We start from the raw sequence: 24,025 nt of genomic DNA, 5'->3' as shown, positions 1-24,025 counted from the left end.
TCCTCCTGGCAAGAAAGGGAGGCCCAAGGGATAGAGCATGAACAGGAGAATCAGAAGGGCCTGGGTTCTAGTCCTGGCTCCGCCACTTGTCTGCCTAAGATCGAGTCACTTCACTTCTCTGGGCCTCAGTTCCCTCATCTGTAAAAATGGAGATGGAAGACTGTGAGCCCACATGGGACATGGACCGCGTCCAACCTGATTATCTCAATCTACCCCATTCATTCATTCGTATTTATTGAGCGCTTACCGCGTGCAGAGCACTGTACTAAGCGCTTGGGAAGTATAACTTGGCAACATATAGAGACGGTCCCTACCCAACAGTGGGCTCACAGTCTAGAAGGGGGAGACAGAGAACAAAACAAAACATATTAACAAAATAAAATAAATATGTACAAATAAAATAGAGTAATAAATACGTACAAACATATATACAGATATACAGGTGCTGTGGGGAGGGGAAGGAGGGGGAGAGGAAGGAGGGGGCTGAGGGTGGGAAGGCCTCCTGGAGGAGGTGAGCTGTCAGTAGGGAAAATCATCATCATCAATCGTATTTATTGAGCGCTTACCCCAGTGCTTTCAACAGTACCCGGCCCACCGTAAGCGCTTAACAAATACTATTAAAAAGAGAAATAGCTTCCCTGATGGCAGCTCTTGAACTTAGAAGATTTGGTTCCTTGTGTTGATCTCTGGTGTTGCCGACCCAAACCGGCGGTCTCTGTCGACCGGTGGTCTGACAGCTGGAACCGTCCCAGCCTGGGTGAAGAAGTTTGGCGGGGGCGGCGGGGGGCCGAAGTGCCGGGACCCATTGTCCGCCGGCTCCCCGCTTAGCATGACGGAGGAGAGGAGAGGGGAGGTATATGGGTGGAAAGGTGCCCCTCTGGATGCTAGACTCCTTGAGGGTAGGGATTATGTCTACTATATTGCTACTATATTGTATTCACCCAAGCTCGTAGTAGAGTGCTGTGCACACAGCAGACTGTCAGCTCCTTGAAGACAGGGATGGTGTGTCTACTGACTGTCGTACTCTCCCAAGCGCTCAGTCCAGTTCTCTGCCCCCCGTGGACTGTCAGCCAGTTGATGGGGCAGTTTCATTCATCCAGTCATATTTATTGAGTGCTTACTGTGTGCAAAGCACTGTACTGAGCTCTTGGGAGAGTACGATACAACAACAGACACATTCTCTGCCCGGGAGCTGCCCTGAGCAGGCAGTGGAGGGGATGACTGCCTCGGTTGCTCCGGCTGACCCCGCCAACGACCCCCGGCAACAGTTTCCCTCCCCTCTCCGTTCCCCGCCCAATTGACGACTCCCAAGAGGCTTAAGTTCTCTAGAAACACATTCTTGCTAGGCCCACCCGGGGTTGGACGGAGGGCAGGTGCTTGGCCCTGGCAGAGTGTAAGCTTCCACGTCTACGATGTTTGAGGCAAAAACCGCTAGTCCAGCCCTTTCTTCTGTGAGCCGAGATCGAGTCTACTGGCTGCCCTTCATGTTAATCGCTTTTGCCTATCCTCCTCCCTAAGCATAAAGGCATCCTGAGATATCCTGGAAAAAGCAGGCAGAAAGAAATCCCCGGTAAGCTCGTTGTGGGCAGTTTATGTGTCTGTTTATTGTTCTGTCGTGCTCTCCCAAGAGCCTAGTACAGTGTTCTGCACACAGTAAGTGCCCAATCAATCCGATCAATCAATCAATTGTATTTATTGAGCGCTTACTGTGTGCAAAGCACTGTACTAAGCGCTTGGGAAGTACAAGTTGGCAACATATAGAGACAATCCCTACCTAACAGTGGGCTGAATCAGCAGCAGCAGCATTGATTGAGTGCCTGCTGGGGCAGAGCACTGTTTTGGTTGACTTCAGGGTGCAGAGCACAAATAATAATAATAATACTACTTGTGATATTCCTCAAGTGCTTACTGTGTACCACGCTCTGTTCTAAGCGCTGGGGTAGATCCAAGATAATTGGGTTGGACACAGTCCCTGTCCCCCATGGGGCTCACACTCTTAATCCCCATTTTACAGAACAAGGGAACTGAGGCCCAGAGAAGTGAAGTGTCTTGCCCAAGGTCACAAAGCAGACAGGTGGCAGAGCCGGAATTAGAACCCAGGTCCTTCGGAGGTTCAGGTCCGTGCTCTATCCACTAAGGCACGCAGCTTCTCAGAGCACTAGTATCGGATGCCTGATTGGTACTGATTGGCAGTGGTCCAGTCAGAGCCAGGTTATTGTATGAGCTCAAGCCAGAGACCCTGTGTTTTCTTCCAGTTGTTCCCACCCAAGGACCTGCTTCAGCGCTCTGCACCCTGGAGGCATCCAATACTAGTACTCTGCACACAGTAAGCGCTCAGTAAATACCACTGATTGATTGGTTATCTGATAGAGGGCTTTGCACACAGAAAGCACTCAATTAATACCATTGATGCTCTACACACAGTAAGCTCTCAATACAGACGCTGGATTGATGATCAGTGTGATAGATTGTTTGTGGAATACAGTGCTCTGCACACAGTAAGGACACCAAGAGCGAGAGAGAACGTGTGCCCCATTTACACTGCTTTTGCAGGATTTTTTCTCCACTGCAGGTTCTTTACTGTATTCTTTTTTGCCTGGGTTTTTTTTTTTAAACCCCTCATGGAGGTCTGTGTTTCAATTAATGATTCACCGCAGGCAAGCAAAGGGGGCTGTTCATCCAGGGGGTGAAAGGGCGATTCCCTTTTTGGGAGAATGTAGCTTTTAATGATTGTAATCCCTGGAAAGTCAGACATTGCCCATTTTAGCCGTTGTTCTTCTGGCCCAGCTTTCTGCCGGCCCCCCACCTCATCTTCCCAGTTTAGCTTTTCATCCAGACTCTGTGCTCTTTGGCCCATCCACATCCTTGGCTCCACTTTCCCAAGACGCCCCCCACCCCCACCAGACCAAAGCCACAAGGGAAAACTTGGCTCAGATCGAACCGGGCTGGATTTTTTAAACTCATTGGAAACAGACAGTGAGGAGCAAGTGCAGACTTTTTTTTTTTTCAACTAGCTCCAAATCCCAGAGGAGAGAATCTAATGAGTGGATGCCCACATCTCTCAAAGTCCCACGCACAGGAAACGGGCCTGAATTTGTCGGATCATCGTGCTTTGTGCGCAGTAAGCGCTCACTAAATACGATTGAATTGAATGAATCGACCTTTAGCCTCGGTCGGAAAATGGCCCGCTGTCTTCACAAACGGGCTCCTCCTTCGTTATGTTTTGATTTGCTCGATGGGGTCATCGAAGCCAACCCATCCCGTGCAGATGTTTTCACTCGTTTCTTGTCGAGTTCCAAAAGCAAGAGGTTGCTGTCAAATTTGGTCATCGGGGAATGGGAAAAACCAAAGTCGGAATGGTTCAGTGTTCATCGGGTTAGTGTCCCAGTTTCTCCTGTAGTTTTACAAAAATGCATTTACCTCAGAACCAAGGTGTTAATAGAAGCAGCGTGGCCTATTGGATAGAGCCAAAGCCTGGGAGTCAGAAGGACCTGGGTTCTAATCCTGGCTCCACCACTTGTCCGCTTTATGACCTTGCCTTTGTTCCCTCATCTGTAAAGTAGAGAAGCAGCGTAGCTCTGTGGAAAAGAGCCCGGGCTTTGGAGTCAGAGGTCATGGGTTCAAATCCCGGCTCCGCCACTTAGCTGTGTGACTTTGGGGAAGTCACTTAACTTCTCTGTGCCTCAGTTGCCTCATCTGTAAAATGGGGATGAAGACTCTGAGCCCCACGTGGGACAACCTGATCACCTTGTAACCTCCCCAGCGCTTAGAACAGTGCTTTGCACATAGTAAGTGCTTAATAAATGCCATCATTATTATCATTATTATTATTATCATTATTAAGTGGGGATTAAGACTGTGAGCCCCATGTGGGATAGAGCCTGTGTCCAGCCCCAATTTGCTTAGTACAGTGACTGACACATAGTAAGCACTTAACAAATACCACATCTTTATTATTACTATTAGTCAGTGGAGCACATCCCTTTTACTCCTCCTCCTCTTAATGATAATTGTGGTATTGTGTCCTTACTATGTGACGAGCACTGCACTAAGTGCTGGGGTAGAGAAAAGATCATCAGGTCCAACATGGGGCTCACAATCTTAAGTTCGAGAGTGAGCGAGTATTGAATCCCCAGGTTGCAGATGAGATAACTGAGGCCCATAGAAGTCTACCGTGTGATCATGGGCAAGTCACTTCACTTCCGCGTGCCTCAGTTCCTTTATCTGGAAAATGGGGAGTAAGACTGTGAGCCTCACCTAGGACAGGGACTGTGTCCAACCTGATTAGCTTGTGTCTACTCCAGTGCTTAGAACAGTGCTTGGCACATAGTAAGTGCTTAAGAAATACCATTAAAAGCACGCTTACAAAACCCCCAGCTTAGAACAGTGCCTGGCACATAGTAAGCGCTTAATAAATACCATTGAAAACATGCACACAAACCCCCCCCTCAAAAAGTGAGCTGCCCAAGGACACACAGCAGGTAAGCAGTGGAGCCGGGATGAGAACCCAGGTGCTCCAGATTCCCAGGCCCGGACTCTGCCCCCAACTGTTGTTGTTTTCAGGGTGGAAAGATCCACGGACCAAGTCGTCAAGCCAGTGAACGCAGGGGCCCTCTCGAAGTGGGTCGGGAAGATCCCCGCGGACGTCCTGCAGGACATGGCCGCCATCGCCCCCATGCTGGCCCGCCTCGGCTACGATCCCTACGCCAACCCGCCCAACTACGGGAAGCCGGATCAAAAAATCCTGGAAAACACAAGGCGGGTGAGTAACGAGAACAACAGTCGTGGGGTTGGCTCATTCATTCACTCACCCGTTCGTATTTATTGAGCGCTTACTGTGTGCAGAGCACTGTACCGAGCACTTGGAAGAGTACAAAAAAATAGACACACTCCCTACCCACAACGAGTGTTAGGCGCTTACTGTGTGCCAGGAACTGTTCTAAGCGCTGGGATGGATACGAGAGGAATAGGCAGTGCTGTGCCTCCCGCCCGGGATATTCATTCATTCATTCAATCGTATTTATTGAGCGCTTACTGTGAGCAGAGCAATTGGGAAGTACAAGTTGGCAACATATAAAGACGGTCCCTACCCAACAACGGGCTCACAATCTAGAAGGGGGAATATTCGTAATATATTGGTGCTGTGAGGACCCCATCTTGCTCAGGGTCATTTCTCCCAGAAGGATGCTTTAGGAATGGCGGAAGGTGAGTCAGAGTAGAAGTAAGGATGTTATTTTTGAGCACTCATTGTACTAAAGATGTGGCAAAGAACAACGGAAGCCCAAGACATCTCCCCTGCCCCCAGCGAGCTTCTAATCTAGTAAGACAGCATCAGGGAGGCTCACTGAATGTTGCCCACAGCTCAGTGTGCCTGTGGTAATTCACGGTGGGGGAAATTATTATTATCATTGTTAATAGTATTTGTTAAGCACTTACCATGTGCCAAGCACTTTACTAAGCGCTCGGGTAGAGACAAGATAATCAGAGCCCATGTGGGATTTACGGTCCAAGTTGGAGGAATAGCAGATAGTGAATCCCCATTTTGCGCATGAGGAAACTGAGGCCCAGAAAAACGAAATGAGGAGGCCCAGAAAAGCGAAGTGACTCACCCAAGTTCACACAGCAGGTAAGGAGCGGAGCCAGGATTTGAGCCCAGGTCTTCTGACGCTCAGGCCCAGGCTCTTTCCATCAGGCCCCACTGCCTCTGTCCTGATCTATCATCCCGGCCGTCCTCCTCCATTTGCCAAGTCACTGATGCTTATCTTGCCAAGTGAGACTTTGGCATGTGTAGGATTGTCCTTGGCTGTCTGTGTCCGTTCTCTCTCTCTCTCTCTCTCTCTCTCTCTCTCTCTCTCTCTCTTTTTTAACATCTGGGTAGATGAAGCTTAGCATCCCAGAGACGTGAAAGATAAGCGCCATCTGCTTGATGAGCTAAACAAAATAGAGTTCGCTCACCGCTTGCTGAGCTGAAGGATGCTGGGAATCTGGAACTCAGCTTTTTTTAAAAGAAATTAACATTATTGTTACTGGCATTGTTGAATTGAAAGAACACTTATTACGTAGTAATAATATGTGATAGGCACCGGGGTAACTGCAAAAACAGACACAGTCCCTGCGTTACTCAGGGTTCGCGATCTAAAAGCAGAAGAACATATCTCCTATCCCCGTTTTACGGATGAAAGACCTGAGATTCAGAGAGATGAAATGACTTGCCCAAGGTCCCCCGGAAGGGTAGTTGACCAAACCGGGATTAGAGAAGCAGTATGTGGCTTAGTGGAAAGAGCACAGAGGACATGGGTTCTAATCGCAGCTCCTCCACTTGTCTGTTGTGTGACCTTGGGCAAGCCACTTAACTTTTCTGTGCCTCAGTTACCTTATCTGTAAACTGGTTAAGAAGACTGTGAGCCCCACGTGGGACAACCTGATTACCTTATATCTACCCCAGCTCTCAGAACAGTGCTTGGCACATAGGAAGCGCTTAACAAATGCCATCGTTATTATTACTGTTGTTATAGAAGGCGGGTCTTCTGAAAGTAGGCTTAGGTGGGGAACCTCAATCAACCGTTCAATCAGTGGTATTTACTGAGTGTTTACCAGGTGCAGAGCACTGTACGGAGGACTTGGGAGAGGGCAATGCAACAGAGTTGGTAGTCCCGCTCCCTGCCCTCAAGAAACCTACGGTCTAGATGCGGAGACAGACATGAACATAAAGAAATTACAGATGCGGACATAAGCGCTGTTAAACTGAGAGTGGGGTGAATACAAAGTGCATATCCATGTACATATCTATTCTATTTATTTTATTTTGTTAGTATGTTTGGTTTTGTTCTCTGTCTCCCCTTTTAGACTGTGAGCCCACTGTTGGGTAGGAACTGTCTCTATATGTTGCCAATTTGTACTTCCCAAGCGCTTAGTACAGTGCTCTGCATATAGTAAGCGCTCAATAAATATGATTGATGATGATGATGATATCCAATCGCATCTCCTCAGCCGCCTATCTGTGGAGAATGCGATGGGGATACATTCTAGGAAGAGCGAGGAGGGGGCGGATTAGTGAGGTCACCCCCCCCCCCAAAAAAATGCTTCAAACTCTGTGAAAGGAAGAAACTTGAGAAACAGCAGAGAGCTAACGTCAAGAAAGCAGATTTGCGGATTTCAGGGGAGGGTCAGCTTCTTCGCTCCTGGGAGCCGGGCCCAGTGAGGCAGGCGGGCTCCGGCCCTACTCCAACAGCCCGGGCGTCTGACTCAGCACATTGTTTAGGAAAACCACTGCGGAGCTGGATGAGATTTATCCTCACGGGGATTCAGCGCTAGGGGAGGCTCCCCTCCTCAGGCACGCAGTCAGTCGTATTTATTGAGCGTTTCCCGTGTGCAGAGCGCGGTGCTAAGCACATGGGAGAATACAACACAGCAATACAACGGACACGTTCCCTGCCCACGACGATCTTCCAGTCTAGGGGGGAGACGGATATTCATATAAATAAATAAATGACAGATATGGACATTATACGATTGAATGAATAAGTGCTGTGGGGGGGAAACGAGTGAAAGGAGCAAGTCAGGGTGACACAGAAGGAAATGGGAGAAGAGGAAAAGAAGACTTAGGGAAGGCCTCTTGGAGGAGATGGGCCTTCAATGAGGCTCTGAAGTGGGGGCGAGTTGTCATCCGTTGGATATAAAGAGGGAGGGCGTAGCGGAGGCGAAGTGCTGACGTGGCCACCACGGGGAGGGGGTTCCCGCCCCAGGTTGGGCCCTGTTTTCAGCCAGTCAATCCACCAATCAGTGGTATTTATCGAGCGCTTAAAGTGTGCAGAGCACTGTACTAAGCGCTTGGGAGAATCCCATACAAGAGTTGGGAGACACGTTCCCTGCCCGCAACGAGCTCACAGACTAGAAGGAGAGATAGACGGAAATATAAATGGATATAAGTGCTGTGGGGCTACGTTGCGGGAAGCAAGTAAAGGGAGCAAATCAGGTGACCCGGAAGGGAGTGGGAGAAAAGAAAATGAGGGCTTAGTCAGGGAAAACGTCCCTTTGTGTGGCCTAGAGGATAAAGCATGGGGCTGGGAGTCAGAAGGACCTGGGTTCCGATTCCAGGTCCACCACTTGTCTACTGGGTGACCTTAGGCAAGTCACTTCACTTCTCTTGGCCTCAGTTCCCTCCTCTGTAAAATGGAGATTAAAGCTGTGAGCCCCGTGTCAGGGGATAATAATAATAATAATAACTGTGGTATTTGTTAAACACTTACTAGGTGCCAGGCACTGTACTAAGTGCTGGGGTGGATGCAAGCAGATCGGGTCAGACACAGTCCCTGTTCCACATGGGGTTCACCATCTCAATCCCCATTTTACAGATGAGGGAACTGAGGCACAGTGAAGTGACTTGTCCAAGGTCACACGGCAGACAAATGGTGAAGCCAAGATTAGAACCCGTGACCTTCCGACTCCCGGGCCTATGCTCTATCCGTTACACCATGCTGCTTCCTCTGTACGTATACTGTGTCCAGCCTGATTAGCTTGTGTCTACCCCAGCCCCTAGTTCAGTGCCTGGCACATAGTAAGCGCCTAACAAATACCGTTAAAAAAAAAATCTTGGATTATGTTTAGTCTGGTCCTCTACCGCCTGGCCCAATTGGTTAGCATCTGGCTGGATAGTTTAGTCTCCCACCTATGTCACATACGCTTCGATTTTCTTTGGCACCCCACCAGCCCGGAATGGAATGAATTCAGGGACAGGGCCTCATTTTCCAGCAGCATGTCTTTTGGCTTCTCCTGCCGGCTGTGTGGAGGGTTTTTCCTCTGGGCAAATTTGCTGGGGGCACTGGTCGGGGATGCCCAGGAGGGACAGAAGGATGTGGAAAAGTACTAGCTGCCTGAGGGTCTCCTTTCTCCTCCCCCCAGATTTGGGGCCGGGGGCAGCCGGGGATAGAGCCTGGGAGTGAGAAGGACCTGGGTTCTAATTCCGCCTCCGCCACTTGCCTGCTGTGCGACCTTGGGCACTTCTGTGGACCTCGGTTACCTCATCTGGAAAATGGGGATTGAGACTGTGAGCCCAATGGGGGACAGGGACTGTGTCCAACCCGTTCGATTGTATCTGCCTCTGCACTTAGTACAGTGGGTGGCACATAATAAACGCTTAGCAGATACTGTAATTATTATTGCCTGCACCCAAGCAGAAGGACAGGGAGGGTCTCGCTGGCTGGAGCTGGGTGTGGAGAGTAGTAACCCAGGTGACTGGTTCTTACCTCTTCAGGGAGACTCAGAGAGACCCTCTGGAAGGGCATGAATAATATTAATAATTGTGGCATTTGTTAAGCGCGTGCTGTGTGCCAAACGCTGTACTAAGCACTGGGGTAGATGCAAGTTAATCAGGTCGGACCTGGTCTCTGTAGTATTTGGTGTCCGGTCTAAATGGGAGGGAGAACGGGTATTGAATCCCCATATTATTGATGCAGAAACTGAGGCACAGAGAAGTGAAATGACTTGCCCAGGATCACCCAGCTGGCCAGTGGCAGAACCAGAATTAGAACCCAGGTCCTCTGACTCCCAGGAGCCTGCTCTTTCCACTAGGTCATGCCACTTCTCTTACTCATCTATGATTGTTTGAGTACAAATACCGCAATTATTACGTAACTGGGGGTAATTTGGGTCAAACTAGATTGCCTAACTGTGGCTTAGGGGCCAATCCCCCATTTTTTTTAATGGTATTTGTTAAGTGATTATTACCAGGCACTGTATTAAGCCCTGGGGTAGCTACAAGCAAATCCTGTTGGACACAGTCTATGCCCCACATGGGGCTCCCGGTTTTTCACCCCCCTTTTCCAGATGAGGTAACTGAGGCCCATCATCATCAATCGTATTTATTGAGCGCTTACTATGTGCAGAGCACTGTACTAAGGCCCAGAAAAGTGAAGTGACTGGGCTAAGGTGTCGCAGCACACGAGTGGGGATTAGAACCCAGGTCCTTCTCAGTCCCGGGCCCGGGCTCCGTCCACTAAGAGTCCAAGAACTCTGCTGGAGCTCCCTCCCTCAGACTTATTAGCTCTTATTGAGGAGGTCAATTCCAGCCGCTCCCTTTCCATTGTGGAGAAATAATCACCCTTGTCATCGATACAGCCCTGAGATGGAATTGCCCATTTGTTGAAATTTGGAACCGGACAGCATCGTAATCCGGCAGTTTCGCCTTATTAACATTTCCCATTGGTGCTCTTGGGTAATTGCTGTGGACTTCAATAGCTCTCTCATAATGGTAATAATTATAATTATAACAATAACGAAGGGGATTTGTTAAAGAACCATCCGAAGAGCTGGGGTAGATCAGGGTAGACCTTGTCCCATATGGGGCTCACAGTCCAAGTAGGAGGGAATAGGATTTAATCCCTATTTTACAGATGAGGGACCCGAGGCCCAGAAAAGCGAAGTGACTTGCTTAAGGTCGCGCAGCAGCCGAGAGGTGGCTGCTCTGGTTTAGGATCTAGATCAGTGAACCTAGATCAAATGGCTTTTTCAAAAGCCATTTCATTTTTTGAGCTGGCAAACAAAGGGAAGGCATGAAATGAGTTTGGGGCCACCCAGGGTCTAAAGAGCTTGGAGGGAACGTTTTCACCTCGTAGCCGAGGGGAAAGGGTAACTAATTTAGAGGAGCATCATGGTGTAGTGGCTAGAGCAGGGGCCGGGGAATCAGGAGATCGTGGGTTCTCATCCTGGCTCCGCCACTTGTCTCCTGTGCGACCTTGGACAAGTCACTTCATTTCTCTGTGCCTCCGTTCCCTCATTTGTAAAAATGGGGATTGAGACTGTGAGCCCATGTAGGACAGGCACCCGATTTGCTTGTATCCACCGCAGCACGTAGTACACTGTTCGGCACAGAGTAAGCCCTTAACAAGTACCATAATTATTAACTGAGTTGGGATTGGGAACAGATCATGTTCTTGGCCTAGAGTTGTCCCCAAGCCCCCATCCGTGCGGGAGACCCAAGATGTCCTTTGGAACTGTTTTCATTGTTATGTATGTATCTGTCATTTATTTATTTTTTGTGGTTCTCGTTAAACTCTTACTTATGTGTCAAGCACTGTTTGTTCTAAGCGTAGATCCATGTTCATCAGGCCGGATATAGTCCCCATTCTGCATGGGGCTCACAGCCCAAGCAGGAGGGAGAACAGGTATTGACTCCCCATTTTGCAGTTGAGGAAATTGAAGCCCAGAGAAGTGAAGTGACTCACCCCAAGGTCACACAGCACGCAAGTGGAGGAGCTGGGAATAGAACCCAGGTCCTCTGGCTCCCAGGCCTGTGCTCTTTCCCCCAGGCCATGTTGCTGCCTTTATATAGAACAGTGCTCAGCACATAGTAAGCGCTTAACAAATGCCATCATTATTGTTATTGCATAAATGATATATTTAATCATGTAATTAAATATACTTATTTGTATTAAAGCCTGTCTCCCCCTCTAGGCTGCAAGCCCCCCATGGGCAGAGAAGGTGTCTATCAAGTCTGTTGTGTGGTGGTTGTTTTCTTTTTATGGTATTTGGTTAAGCACATAATACGTGTCAAGCACTGTTCTAAGCGCTGAGGCTGATTCAAGTGTATCAGGTTGGACACAGTTCCCGTCCCACACAGGGCTCACAGTCTAAGTCAGAGGGAGGAGGATTTAATCCCCATTTTGCACATGAGGGAACTGAGGAGCAGAGAAGTTAAGTGACTTGCCCAAGGTCACACAACAGACAAGTGGGGGACCCGGGATTCAAACCCAGGTCCTCTGATTCCCAGGCCCATGCTCTTTTCCCTAGGCTGTGCTGCTTCTTCAGTGCTTAGTATGTACACAATAAGTGCTCATTAAATACCATCGAAAGATTGATTGATTGATTGATCGAGGGGCCACGGACCTCAAATGCTTTTGAGCTTCGGAGAACTGTGGATTCATGGCGGGTGGAGCGGCACCATCGGTGACAGGATTTCCAAGGCAACCCTGCTGAGGGGCAACAAGAGAAAGAGGGAGCTTATCTCTCCCCCCCCCCCCCCCCAATTATCCTGGATCTACCTCAGCGCTCAGTATGGTGCTTGACACCTGAAAAGCAGTTCACAGACACCAAGGTTGTGATCCTGATTGTTTTTACGACCAGAGAGCTGGCCCTCACCAGCCTTGACAAGGTTTCTTCATCAGTCATTGTCAGTCTTATTTACCAAGCGTGCACAGCACTGTACTAAACACTTGGGAGAGTACGGTACAGCCATCGAACCCAGACACTGAGCCTGTCGCGAGGACCGGATTCTGCTCTTTGTCTTTTGGGTTTGACCCCCTGAGGTGATCCGAAATTGAAGAGAACCAAAGTTATTTTAGTGCCCGTCTTCCCCCTCACCATCCCCAGCTATGCTTTAATTCCTTGAGGGCAGGAATCGTGTCTACTACTTTTGTATAATTACCTGATGATGATGATGGTGGTATTTGTTAAGCGCTTATTATGTGCCAGGCACTGGACTAAGCGCTGGGGCAAATCCAAGGAAATCGAGATGAGCATTGTCCCTGTCTCACATGGGGGCTCACAGTCTTAATCCCCATTTTTACAGCTGAGGGACCAGAGGCACAGAGAAGTGAAGTGATTTGCCCATGGTCACACAGCAGACAAGTGGCGGAGAGGGGATTAGAACCCAAGTCCTTCAGACGTCCAGGCCCGGGCTCTATCCACTAGGCCACACCGCTTCTCTGGGAGTGATTGATGGGTTGATTCCAGCATCGCTCGAGACCCAAGTGGAGGTGCTTCTGCCTTCATCCCTTCTTTGCAGAAGCCCACCACCCAAAAGAAAAAGCAAAAAGAGGTCTCAGCCTCATAGTCTTCCAGGCAGCACAGCCAGGCCTCAGAGAAGCTCAAGAGAAACCTGCAAAGCTGCCAAACCTTTTGGAGGGCAAATGGGGATTATGTAAATTGGCCTTTTATTGGTCATACCCGTGACTTTATATCATCCAGCCTGGTGAGTCACCCAGAGGCCGGCAGGGGCCCAAAGAGGTTAGGTTTGAAAATTTGGACCCCTTCCCTCATTGTGGAGTCTGCTTTTGGTTAAAGCTTTGCTATTTGCAAGAGAAAGAGCTAAGTGATTCCGAGCCTCAGAACAGGGAGCATGGGAAAGGGTCCCGAGATGAACAAGGGGCACACCAAGCTTTGAATAATAATAATACTAACAAGAAGAAGAAGAAGAATTGTAGTATTTGTTAGGCACTTACTATATGCCAAACATTTTTCTAAGCACTGGGGTAGATACAAGGCAATCAGGTCGAACACAGTCTTAATCCCCATTTTACAGAATAGGGAACTGAGGCCCAGAGAAGTGAAGTGGCTTGCCCAAGGTCACACAGCAGACATGTGGCGGAGCTGGGATTAGAACCCAGGTCCTCTGACGCCCAGGCCCTTGAAGCCGGTGTCGCCGACAGGACACCCCTGTCCTTCGCCCTCCACCATCACCCCTACCACAAAAGAGCTCTGGTTTTGACATTTAAATTTAGGTTAGAGTTGGGATTCTTGGGAACGCCATCGCTGTGGGTGGGAGACAGACCCCCCAACTCCCGGAGACCCTTTGAACAAGCGTTGAACTGGAGGATGGTTCTCCTCCCAGACCACAATTAAAGGGGAATCAGACCCTTTCCAGGCGCCTGGGTTAATTTTGGTGGGCAGCTTTCCAAGGCACTGCCCACAGCCTCATGGAGCGTGGGGGAAAGGAGCAGACTTAAGAATCATTGTTTTCCCGGTGTGCATCTCTGCGGCACTTCATTCCACTCCCTTTTATCATTCCACTCCCTTTTATGGGGGCGGTGGTGGAGGGGGTCCCGAGAAAACGGGAAGCAGCGAGGCCTATTGGATAAATTGTGGGCCTTGGAGCCAAATGACTTGGATTCTAATCCCGGCTCCTCCGCTGGCCTGCTGGGGGGGCGGCAAGTCGCTTCACTTCTCTGGGCCTATTTTCCTCAACTGCAAAATGGGTATTCAATACCTGTTCTCCCTCCCAGAGGGAGAGAACATTGCAGAGAAAGCCTCATGCGGGACTTGATTATCTTGTATCTTACCCAGTAGCTAGAACAGTGCCTGACCCATAGTAAGCGCTGAACAAATACCACAGTTATTATTTGTAGTATTCTGATCCCGGCTCCATCACATACTTGCTGTGTTACCTTCGGCGAGGAACTGTAGTGGAAGAGTGGGATTACCCCCGACGTAGGGAGCTCTGGGAAGCTGGGAGTTCAGAAACCCTTCCAACTGGGGGAGGGCCCATCCTGAGGGAGAAAATTCCTCAAGTCGGACTTCTTGGCAGGAAGAAAGAGCTGTGGAAAGACAAGAGGTGCTGGGTTGGATACCTCTGGGGTATGGGAGAAGAGTGAAAAATATTCTAGCGACCTCTGAGGTTTTCAAATGGCTTTGGAATCGATACCTGTCTTCCTTTCTCCTTAAACTTTGAGCCCTACATGGGACAGGGACTGTGTTCGAACTGATTAATTTGCCTTTTCCCCAGAGCTTAGAACAGTGCTTGACACCCAATAAGCGCATACCAAATATCACAGTCACAAGAGACCCGAGAGAAGCTCCCTATGGCTCCGATCTCACCGGGAACGGGATTCCCGGGAAAATCGGCTCCCCGTTTTGGCTGCAATGGTAATAATAATAATAATAATAATAATAATAATAATTCTACTTGTGAAGTGCTACTATGTGCCAAGCACTATTCTAAGAACTGAGGTAGATACAAGTTAATCAGGTTGGACACAGCCTCTGTCCCACATGGGGCTCACACTCTTAATCCCCGTTTTACAGATGATGTATCTGAGGCCCAGAAAAGTGAAGTGACTTGGCCATGGTCACACAGCAGACATGTGGCAGAGTGGGGATTGGTGTGTTTTCTGGGACCTTGGATGGCGCAAAGTGGGCCAGTGGACAGCAGGGCCAGAAGGCCGTGAAGCTTCGAAGCAGGCGTCTCCCCCAGCCCCCTCCCGGGCTGTGGCAGAACCCCAAACTCCCCCCATGCAATGACACCTCGCTTAACAACGGGCTTCATTCAGGGGAGGCGGGAATCTAGAATCTAGGAGCTGATCCAAAGCTACCGCTCTCCAGGTAGAATTTGCCTCTTTTCTCTTGCGCTCTTTCCCTCACGCATCCTCGCCCCCCCGCACCTACTGACTCTCCCATTGATTGGAATTGCACGAATCACTAACTGTTTCCACATAAACGAGCGGTGCCTCAGAATCAGCCCCCTAATTAGCCGACGTTCAGCGATGGGCCAGAACCCTGCCCTTTTACATCCTGAACGCACCTATTTTCGGCCTGTAATTCAGCGAAGGTAAATGTTCATCTGAACCTCCTTTTTAGAAGAATATTTTTAGATCACAGACTCATCAAGGTGAGAGGGGCCCGGGAGGTCCGGTGAAGTTTCTGTAAATGGGGTCAGATTCCCAAGCTGGGGGTGTACAGCGTGGGAACATGGAAGCCAGGGCAGAGATGGAGCCGGGATATTTTGGGGAGAGGCGAGAGAGAGGCCTTGCTTGTCTCCCTTGATGGGGAGCGATTGTAGCAGGGATGATGATGGTTTTATTGAGGCAAATTCCAGATCGCTGGCATTGTCTTCTCCTGGAATGGTTCATTCTCAACTCTCATGATAGAGAGACCCTGAGGAGTCAGTCCACCAGAGAGACTGTGGGCTAGGGAGACCATTAAAGCATTGCCTGCTTTGTTTCTCCAGGTCTATAAAGGCGAGTTTCAGCTGCCTGATTTTCTGAAAGAAAAGCTGCAGGTACAGTATCCATTTCCTTCCCTTGGCATTCGAGCCCCGTGGTGAACCGAACCTGACAGTAAAGGAGACAGGTTTAAGCCCCCGGTGACTCACTCATCAAGGGGCCGATCCGCGCTCTGTAAACCAGCCGGTCAGTCGGGGTCCCGGGCCCAGGCCTGTCTCAGGCCCCTACGCTGGACTGGTTTCACGACCCCAGGGCGCTCAGAGAAACTCTAGGACCGTGTTGCGGCAGATCCCTCTTTATGCCCACCACTGAGCCGACCGCGGAGAGCTTGTGCCCACGGGTACGGGCTGCCTTGGGACGGGGGCACGTCCACCCTCCCGACTGGGGCTCCCATCAGCTGCCATCACTGCCATGGCTACAGCCTGTGTTCCCCTCCCTTGACACTCCTGGCCCAAGTGGCTTTTACCGGTCTACGAGAATGCCAGAGGCTCCTTGGCCCTTCTGGAAGCCACAGACGCACATGACAGTACCTTCGTTACATATGGAACCTAGAGAAGCAGCGGGGCCGATGCGTAGAATGCAGGCTTGGGAGTCACAGCACCTGTATATATGTATATATGTTTGTATATATTTATTACTCTATTTATTTTACTTGTACATATCTATTCTATTTATTTTATTTTGTTAGTATGTTTGGTTTTGTCTCCCCCTTTTAGACTGTGAGCCCACTGTTGGGTAGGGACTGTCTCTATATGTTGCCAATTTGTACTTCCCAAGCGCTTAGTACAGTGCTCTGCACACAGTAAGCGCTCAATAAATACGATTGATGATGATGATGATGATGGGTTCTAATCCCCGCTCTGCCCCTTGTCTGCTGTGGAACTTTGCCAAGTCACCTCACTTCTCTGGACCTCAGTTTCCTCAACAGTAAAAATGGGGATTAAATTTACTCCCTCCTACCTGCCCCCATGTGGGGCAGGGATTGTGTCTAACCTGATTAGCTTGTTTCTACCGTAGTGCTTAGAACAGTACTTGGCACATACGAAGTCCTTAACAAATACCATAATTGCATGCTCTTACGCGGTGGTATCGCCCTTACTCCAAAGCCATGCACATCCTCCCAGTTGCCGAAAATATTCCTACTGCTGCTTTTTTGGCGGGGAGGGGAGTACTAAGAGTTTACTGTGTGTCAGGCACTGTACTAAGCCCTGAGATAGCTACAGGCTAAACAGGTTGGATGCAGTCACCCTCCCACAGAGAGCTCACAATCTTAATCCCCATTTTACAGTTGAGTTAACTGAGGTCCAGAGAAGTGAAGCGACTTGCCCAGGGTCACACAGCAGACATGTGGCAGAGCCAGGATTAGAATCCAGGTCCTCCTGATTCCCAGGCCCATGCTCTGTCCAATAGGCCATGCTGCTTTTCGCCACTTCCAAGCTGTTGAACTTGGCATTAGGAGCCAAAGGCGGAGGGAGGCTGGGAGCTGAAAATATAAGCACTGGGCACAGAGGCAAACAGTGCCGTATCCGGATCGGGCAAGGGATAGGTCAGTAGAAAACCGGATTATCCCATATAAACTGGACACATGACCGCCCTATACCTTCCCCACTCGCCGGTGGAAGCATTGCTCCATTCGGCATCCTGGGGAGGGGCTGCCGTCATCTACCAGAGTCCTTTGCTTAGAAAGAAAAATACACACAAGCATCGGCCTGTGGTAAAGGATGAAAAAACAGGGACTGAAATCTCCATCCATCTTGTGAGTGATATCAGAAATGACCAGCTTGGGAGTGTGTGTGTGTGTGTGTGTGTGTGTGTGTTTGTTGAAATCTTCCTTGAGGAAATGTTTTATCATCTCCATTGGAGCCGGGGGAGGGGGCTGCCAAATGATCCAGAAACGCCTCCGTTAACAATGACTCCGCCGAATTCCTCAGCACAAAACCTTGGCGCCCGTCTCCTTGTCAGAGCCACATCGCATCCCCAGAACACCACGGCTCACTTCAGAGCGAGGCCTCGGGCGAGTCGGAGAGCCGGATTTGTCGTGCGTGCATCGTCGTGGTCCGTCTCCCCGTACCGTCCCCCCGTCTCCTACCAAACCGCATAATAGAGTCACAAAAAGGGGTGAAATTTGGGTCAGCCTTTTTGAGGACTCTTACTGAGTCACCTTCTTTCCGGCTCTTGCTTTCTCCTGAATGTGCAGGTCATTATTTTCTCAGGGCAGCTGACTAGGAAGAGGGGAGATGGAGAGGAGAAAATTGTGTGTGTATTGGGGGAAGGGGAGAGAGAGTTGGTCTATGGGCTCCGTGTCAACCATCCCTGACTGACTCCAGGCCTTCGACGGCTCTAGACGACCCCTGCTTCCTTCTCGCGTAGGGGTCCGGGTCCCCTCTTTTCCCCAGAGTCAGGGAAATGGAACCAGCCGGCTGAACTTCCCAGCCTCCCCCAGCTGGGAACAAAACTGGCTACCACCTCTCGAGCCACTGAAGAAGCAGGGCAAGTTCCTCTTCGGCTGCCTCCGCCCAAAGCCCATTGCCATCCTGGGCCATTTGCTCTCATCTACTGGTGGAGAGCGGGCGGCCCCCGGCCCACTGCCTGGGTCCTGCAAGGTGCTGCCCTGGCCAGGTGTCCGGAGGCTGGTCCGTGGGTACGGGCAGTTAGCGAGGCACCGGGCGGGCAACTTCGTCTGAGAGAGGAGGCCTGCCATTCTCTAGTGGTCCCGCTTGCCCTGCTGGTTCCAGCTGGAGCCCCATCCTCTGAATCCTCCACTGACTGTGAGCCCACTATTGAGTAGGGACTGTCTCTATATGTTGCCAACTTGTACTTCCCAAGCGCTTAGTACAGTGCTCTGCACACAGTAAGTGCTCAATAAATACGATCGTACTGCAAAATCAGCCCCGTACCCGGGGGCGTCATCAGAGCGGGATGGGGGAGCAAGGGAACCTTGTCCCTGGGAAACCATTTTTGGACTTTCAAGCTGGCGGGGAGCAAGTAGCAGGGAATTTGACAGAGGAGGAATTGGAAATGAAGTTGGTAGGCATGTTCCCTGCCCAAGAGACCTCTGCTCATCATGGCTTAGCGATGGGCTTGGGAGTCAGAGTACCCAGGTTCTAATCCTGCCCCTCCACTTACCTACTGTGTTATCTTGGGTAAGCCACTTCACTTCTCAATGCCTCGGTCCTCTCATTTGCAAAATGGGTGTTCAGTGCCTTTTCTCCCTCTTACTTAGACTGTGAGTCTCATGAAGGATGTGATTATCTTGTATCTACACCTCAGCACTTAGCACAGTACTTGGCACGTAGTAAACACGTAACAAATGCCACCGTTATTATTATTATTATCTAACCCTGCAGGTGACTTCCTACAGTTCTCAACCTTCTTTCTTCTCTTTGACAGACTGATCCCGTGGAGTAGCTGACCCAGGAGACCCATTTCACTCACCGAGGTGATGCTCTGAGCTCCGTGTGGGCCTCAGTTTCCCCTCTTTCAAGAGAGGCGAGTGCGGCGGGGAGGGGCGGGCCCAGGGGAACTCTGTCCGAAGACCACTCACTCGATTGCAGATCTTGGCATCCGTTAACCAGGAGTATTTTGGGGGCACCTCCAGGGAACTGAGCACTGTGCTCAGCACTGGGGAGAGTTGCTTTTTTTTTTTTTTTACCCTCAGCTTCTGAGTCTGAATGGGTGGAAGAGGAGGATTCCTGCTCTGGGGGAGAATTAGATTTTTGTAGCTTTAAACCCTTATATTTGTGTTTTTCACCGTTCACGGTGGTGCTCGTTTTTATACCCTAGCAGTAGTAGTGGTCATATTTTTTTAAAAAATCACGGGATGCAATTGCACAGTCTTAAGCCCTGGAGAAGTGCAACAGAATAAAGAGGCACATTCCCCACCCACAAGGAGCTCACCCGCTAACCGGAAAGACCAACCTAAAAATATTTACCAATTGAGCGACTGGCCTAAATAGTAGAAGTCGTGGCTGAGGAGTTAGTAACGATGGCTGTACCCAACGCCTTTCAGTCCTTAATAAAGCCCTCCCTGTAGGGTCAAGTGTTGGTTTTAGGTCACAGGCCTGATGGGTCTTGTTATTTTAATCGTTATCATGTCCACTCAGCAGCAGTTATGCATCATATGAGGTCACAGCAGGGTGTGCTGCTGGAAGAGGCCCAGAGAGAGTCTACTCAGGCGACAGGCCGCACCCAATAACACTTATAATAATTAGGGTACTTGCTAAGCAGCACTACCTGTGGGCCAAACTCCTTAATAATAAATAATAATAATAATAAAATAATAATAATATAATAATAACTGCGGTATTTGTTCAGCGCTTACTACGTACCAAGGACTGTACTAAGTGCTGGAGCAGATACAAGCAAATTGGGTTGGACACAAGCCCTGTCCCACATGTGGCCCAGAATCTCAATCCCCATTTTACAGATGAGGGAACTGAGGCCCAGAGGAGCGAAGTGACTTGCCCAGGGTCACCCAGCAGACGAGTGGCAGAGTCGGGATTAAAACCCATGACCTTCTGAGTCCCAGGCCCGTACTCTAGCCACTAAGCCATGCTGCTTCTCTTGCTGCTGTTCTAAATGCTGGGGTAGATGCAAGACAGTTAGGTTGGATACAGTCCCTATCCCACATGGGGCTCACAAATCTTTATCCCCATTTTACAGATGAAGTAACTGAAGTCCAGAGAAGTGAAGTGACTTTCCCAAGGTCATGCAGCAGACATGTGGTGGGGCTGGAATTAAAACCCAGGTCCTTTGACGCCCGGGCTCTTTCCACTAGATCATGCTGCTTCTGGGGCAGCTGTATTTATCTATGTGTACATTCACTCATTTCATGCATTCATTCAATCAATCGTATTTATTGAGTGCTTACTGTGTGCAGAGCACTGTACTAAGCACTTGGGAAGTACAAGTTGGCAACATATAAAGACAGCCCCTACCCAACAACGGGCTCACAGTCTAGAAGGGGGAGACAGACAACAAAACAAAACATGTGGACAGGTGTCAAGTCATCAGAATAAATAGAAATAAAACTAGATGCACATCATTAACAAAATAGTATACTAATATGTACAAATAAAATAAATAGAGTAATAAATCTGTACAAGCATATATACAGGTGCTGTGGGGAGGGGAAGGAGGTTAGGCGGTGGGGTGGGGAGGAGGAGAGGAAAAAGGGCATGTGTGAGTCTGTATATGGATGTGTGTGTGTGTATACATATATAAATATAAAATCATTCTACAGTAATTGCTAAACATTGTAATTATGACATTCCAGAGGAAGTTCTGGGTGTAATTATTTCGATGAGAGGTTTTAAGGATTCAAGGTTACAATTCTTTTACGATTCCCTGGTGGTTTGGCCCACGGCCCGTGGAAACAAAAGAGCAACAAAGGCAGGCAAACCAGGTGGCCCGCTGCCCGCCGCGGCTTGGGCCCCCGAGCCACCCGCTTTGGGGGGGCAGTGGGTTAATATTTCCTGAGGTCCGGGGTCGGGTGGAGGGGGCCTCGAGAGAAGAGGAGACGGACTGCCCCCCCCGCTGAGCCATCCCCTCCCCTGTGACATTCCCAGACCTGGAATGGGGACTCGGGACTCTAGGGGAGAAAGTTGTTTCTGATGGGTGCTCTTGGTTGGCATGAAAAAATGGCCAACAAGCCAGAACCCTTTTAGGCTCGTTGTGGGCAGGGGTTGTGTCTGTTATAGTGTTCTGTGGTACTGTCCCCTGGGCTTAGTACAGTGCTCTGCATTCAGTAAGCGCTTAATAAATACAATTGATTGATTTTACGGCGTTGGAATGAACTGGAAGCCAAAGAAGTTGACTACTTCCTGGAATCCTAATAATAATTGTATTTGCTAAGCGTTGATTATGTGTCAAGCACTCTTGTACATGGTGGGGTAGATACAAGATAATCAGGTCCCACATGAGGCTTACAGTCTATATATGGGAAAGCAGGTATTGAATCCCCTTTTACAAATGAGGGAACTGAGGCCCAGAGACTTGCGTAAGGTCACACAGCGGGCAAGTGGTGGATCAGGATTAGAACCCAGGTCCAGGCCCAGGTTCTTTCCACTAGGCCTTGCTGATTTTCTGCCCGTCCCACCCATTGTTAACTCTTGAGCTGCTGGGTGTAGCCCTGGCTGCGCCTGATTTCGGACTGGCCCGTTTCATATCTCCTCGGCCCGGAACTCTGAGTGCTTGCTGGGACTAAGAGTCCCGGCAGCCCCGGGGACAGCTGTTCACACACGACTCTCCTCAACCCCGAAGCAAGAGTGGGGCTCCAGGGGGTTGGGGGAGGCTGCGTCACGGCGGCCTCCATCCCCCCACGCACCACGGAGCTGTAGGCGGCCAGTGATGCTCACAAAATCGTGGAGTCGCTCAGAAACGACCGAAGAGAAGGGAAGCGCATCCTCCGAGCTCCCTCGTCCGGCCTCGTTCTCCTCGGGGTCACTTTTTTTTTTTTTAATGGCATTTATTAAGCGCTTACTATGTGCAAAGCACTGTTCTAAGCGCTGGATCATGATGGTATTTGTTAAGCGCTTACTATGTGCAAAGCACTGTTCTAAACTCGGGGGGGGGGGATACAAGGTGATGAGGTTGTCCCACGTGGGGCTCACAGTCTTAATCCCCATTTTACAGATGAGGTAACTGAGGCTCAGAGAAGTTAAGTGACTTGCCCAAGGTCACACAGCAGACATGTGGCAGAGCTGGGATTCGAACCCATGACCTCTGACTCCAGAGCCCGGGCTCTTTCCACTGAGCCACGCTGGTCACTTCCTGTCGGGGAGGAGAACGGCGGCCTCTGGCTCTCATTTAGTCAGTCGATCGTATTTATTGAGTGCTTACTGTGTGTGGAGCACTGTACCAAGCGCTTGGGAGAGGACAGTAGAACAATAAACAGAGGCATTCCCTGCCCACAACGAGCTTACAGCCTAGGCCGGGAGACAGACACTAATGGAAATAAATAAATGACAGGTATAGACATAAGTGCTCCCTGGGCCCGGGCAGAAGAGAAGAAAATCAACGAGCGGGTGGGCAAGGACTGGTTGGGCATTTCCCGCCCGTAACCCTGCTCTCTCTGTCTTGCCTAGGAAAGACCGTTTCCTTTCCATTGGAGGTGACATCCTGGGGACCCCCTCGCCGACAGCAGGCCCGAATTCATTTTGGCCCTACACCTTTCCCTTTCTCTCTCTCCTTCTTTCTCTCTTTCACACATACACACACACGTATGTTCTAAGCAAACACACTTCGATATTTCAGACGTTAACACTTTTCCCTGGGCAGAGCGAACCACTGCGGTCCAAAGACGCCCGGGCAGGCGGGTGGGGACGTCGCAGGGAAGACCGCAGAGGGGGGCGACGGGAAGAGAAAGGCCCACCCGTCATCCTTGTGGAAAGCGGGGTCTCGCCGTCCGGGTCTCGGGGGCGGGGGTTCGTTCGGAACGGTTCCGGGGGCAGTGGCGCCTGTTTTGATTCTCTTGCGGTGGAAGCGGTTGATTCCCTTTTAATTATTTAAGAAAACGGGTTCTGATCTAGAGGCTGCCAGTATACGTGCCCATGGACAGTTCAATGACTTTTGTATTTTATTTTTCAAAATAAATCTTTCAATGTGACTGCTGGTTTAGATTGTTTTGCCTTTGAGGCCGGATCGAAGAGAGAGAACACTGGAATACTTATTCCCACCGGCATTCTTTCCCGTTGCTTAGTACAGTGCTCCGGATGCACAGAAAGTGATCGATAAGTAGTATCCCTATTGTTAGATTGGAATTATTGCTGAAACTCTAAATAATGTGATCCTTCATTGAGGTAATCGATTGTGGTACTCATTGAGTGCTTACTGTGTGAAGCGCTATAAGCGCTTAGTACAGTGCTCTGCACACAGTAAGCACTCAATAAATAAGATTGATTGATTACTAAGCACTCAGAAGAGTTCAGTACGGTCAAGTTGATAGACACATTCCCTGCCCACAGCGAGCTTACAGTCTAGAGTCTAAGCAGTCAACCAGCGTGAAAGCAGTGTGGCTTGGTGGCTAGAGCACAGGCCTGGGAGTCCAAAAGACCTGGGCTCTGATCCCAGCTCCGTCACTTGTCAGCTGGGTGACCTTGGGCAAGTCACTTCATTTCTCTGTGCCTCAGTTACCACATCTGAAAAAGGGGTAGTAAGATTGGGAGTCCCATGTGGGACATTGTGTCCAACCTGATAAACCTGTATCTACCCCAGCGCTTAGTACAGTACCTGGTACATAGCAAGCGCTTAACAAATACCATAATAATAATAATAGTTACTAATAATAAATACCATTTCTTAAAGCGGGGTTT

General features: G+C 49.7%; 1 protein-coding gene across 7 annotated transcripts in view; it reads left to right on the top strand.

Annotated features, from left to right (window-relative positions):
* The window catches only part of TPST1 (tyrosylprotein sulfotransferase 1), a 45,307-nt gene extending 21,988 nt beyond the window's left edge, over positions 1 to 23,319 (top strand). For 6 of the 7 annotated variants that reach the window (XM_038759634.1, XM_038759635.1, XM_038759633.1 and 3 more), the window contains 4 exons: positions 4,564 to 4,762; positions 15,719 to 15,769; positions 19,104 to 19,152; positions 22,799 to 23,319. In XM_038759634.1, the coding sequence (XP_038615562.1) occupies positions 4,564 to 4,762; positions 15,719 to 15,769; positions 19,104 to 19,121 (268 nt within the window). In that variant the 3' untranslated portion in view covers positions 19,122 to 19,152; positions 22,799 to 23,319. The remainder of the gene's footprint in view (positions 1 to 4,563; positions 4,763 to 15,718; positions 15,770 to 19,103; positions 19,153 to 22,798) is intronic. The other variant, XM_038759637.1, reaches the window with a different exon arrangement.
* Positions 23,320 to 24,025: the final 706 nt, after the last annotated feature.

Source organism: Tachyglossus aculeatus, chromosome 17 (assembly GCF_015852505.1).
Source record: "Tachyglossus aculeatus isolate mTacAcu1 chromosome 17, mTacAcu1.pri, whole genome shotgun sequence".
In the NCBI taxonomy this organism is placed as follows: Eukaryota; Metazoa; Chordata; class Mammalia; order Monotremata; family Tachyglossidae; genus Tachyglossus; species Tachyglossus aculeatus.
This window is presented reverse-complemented; position numbering and strand designations above follow the sequence as displayed.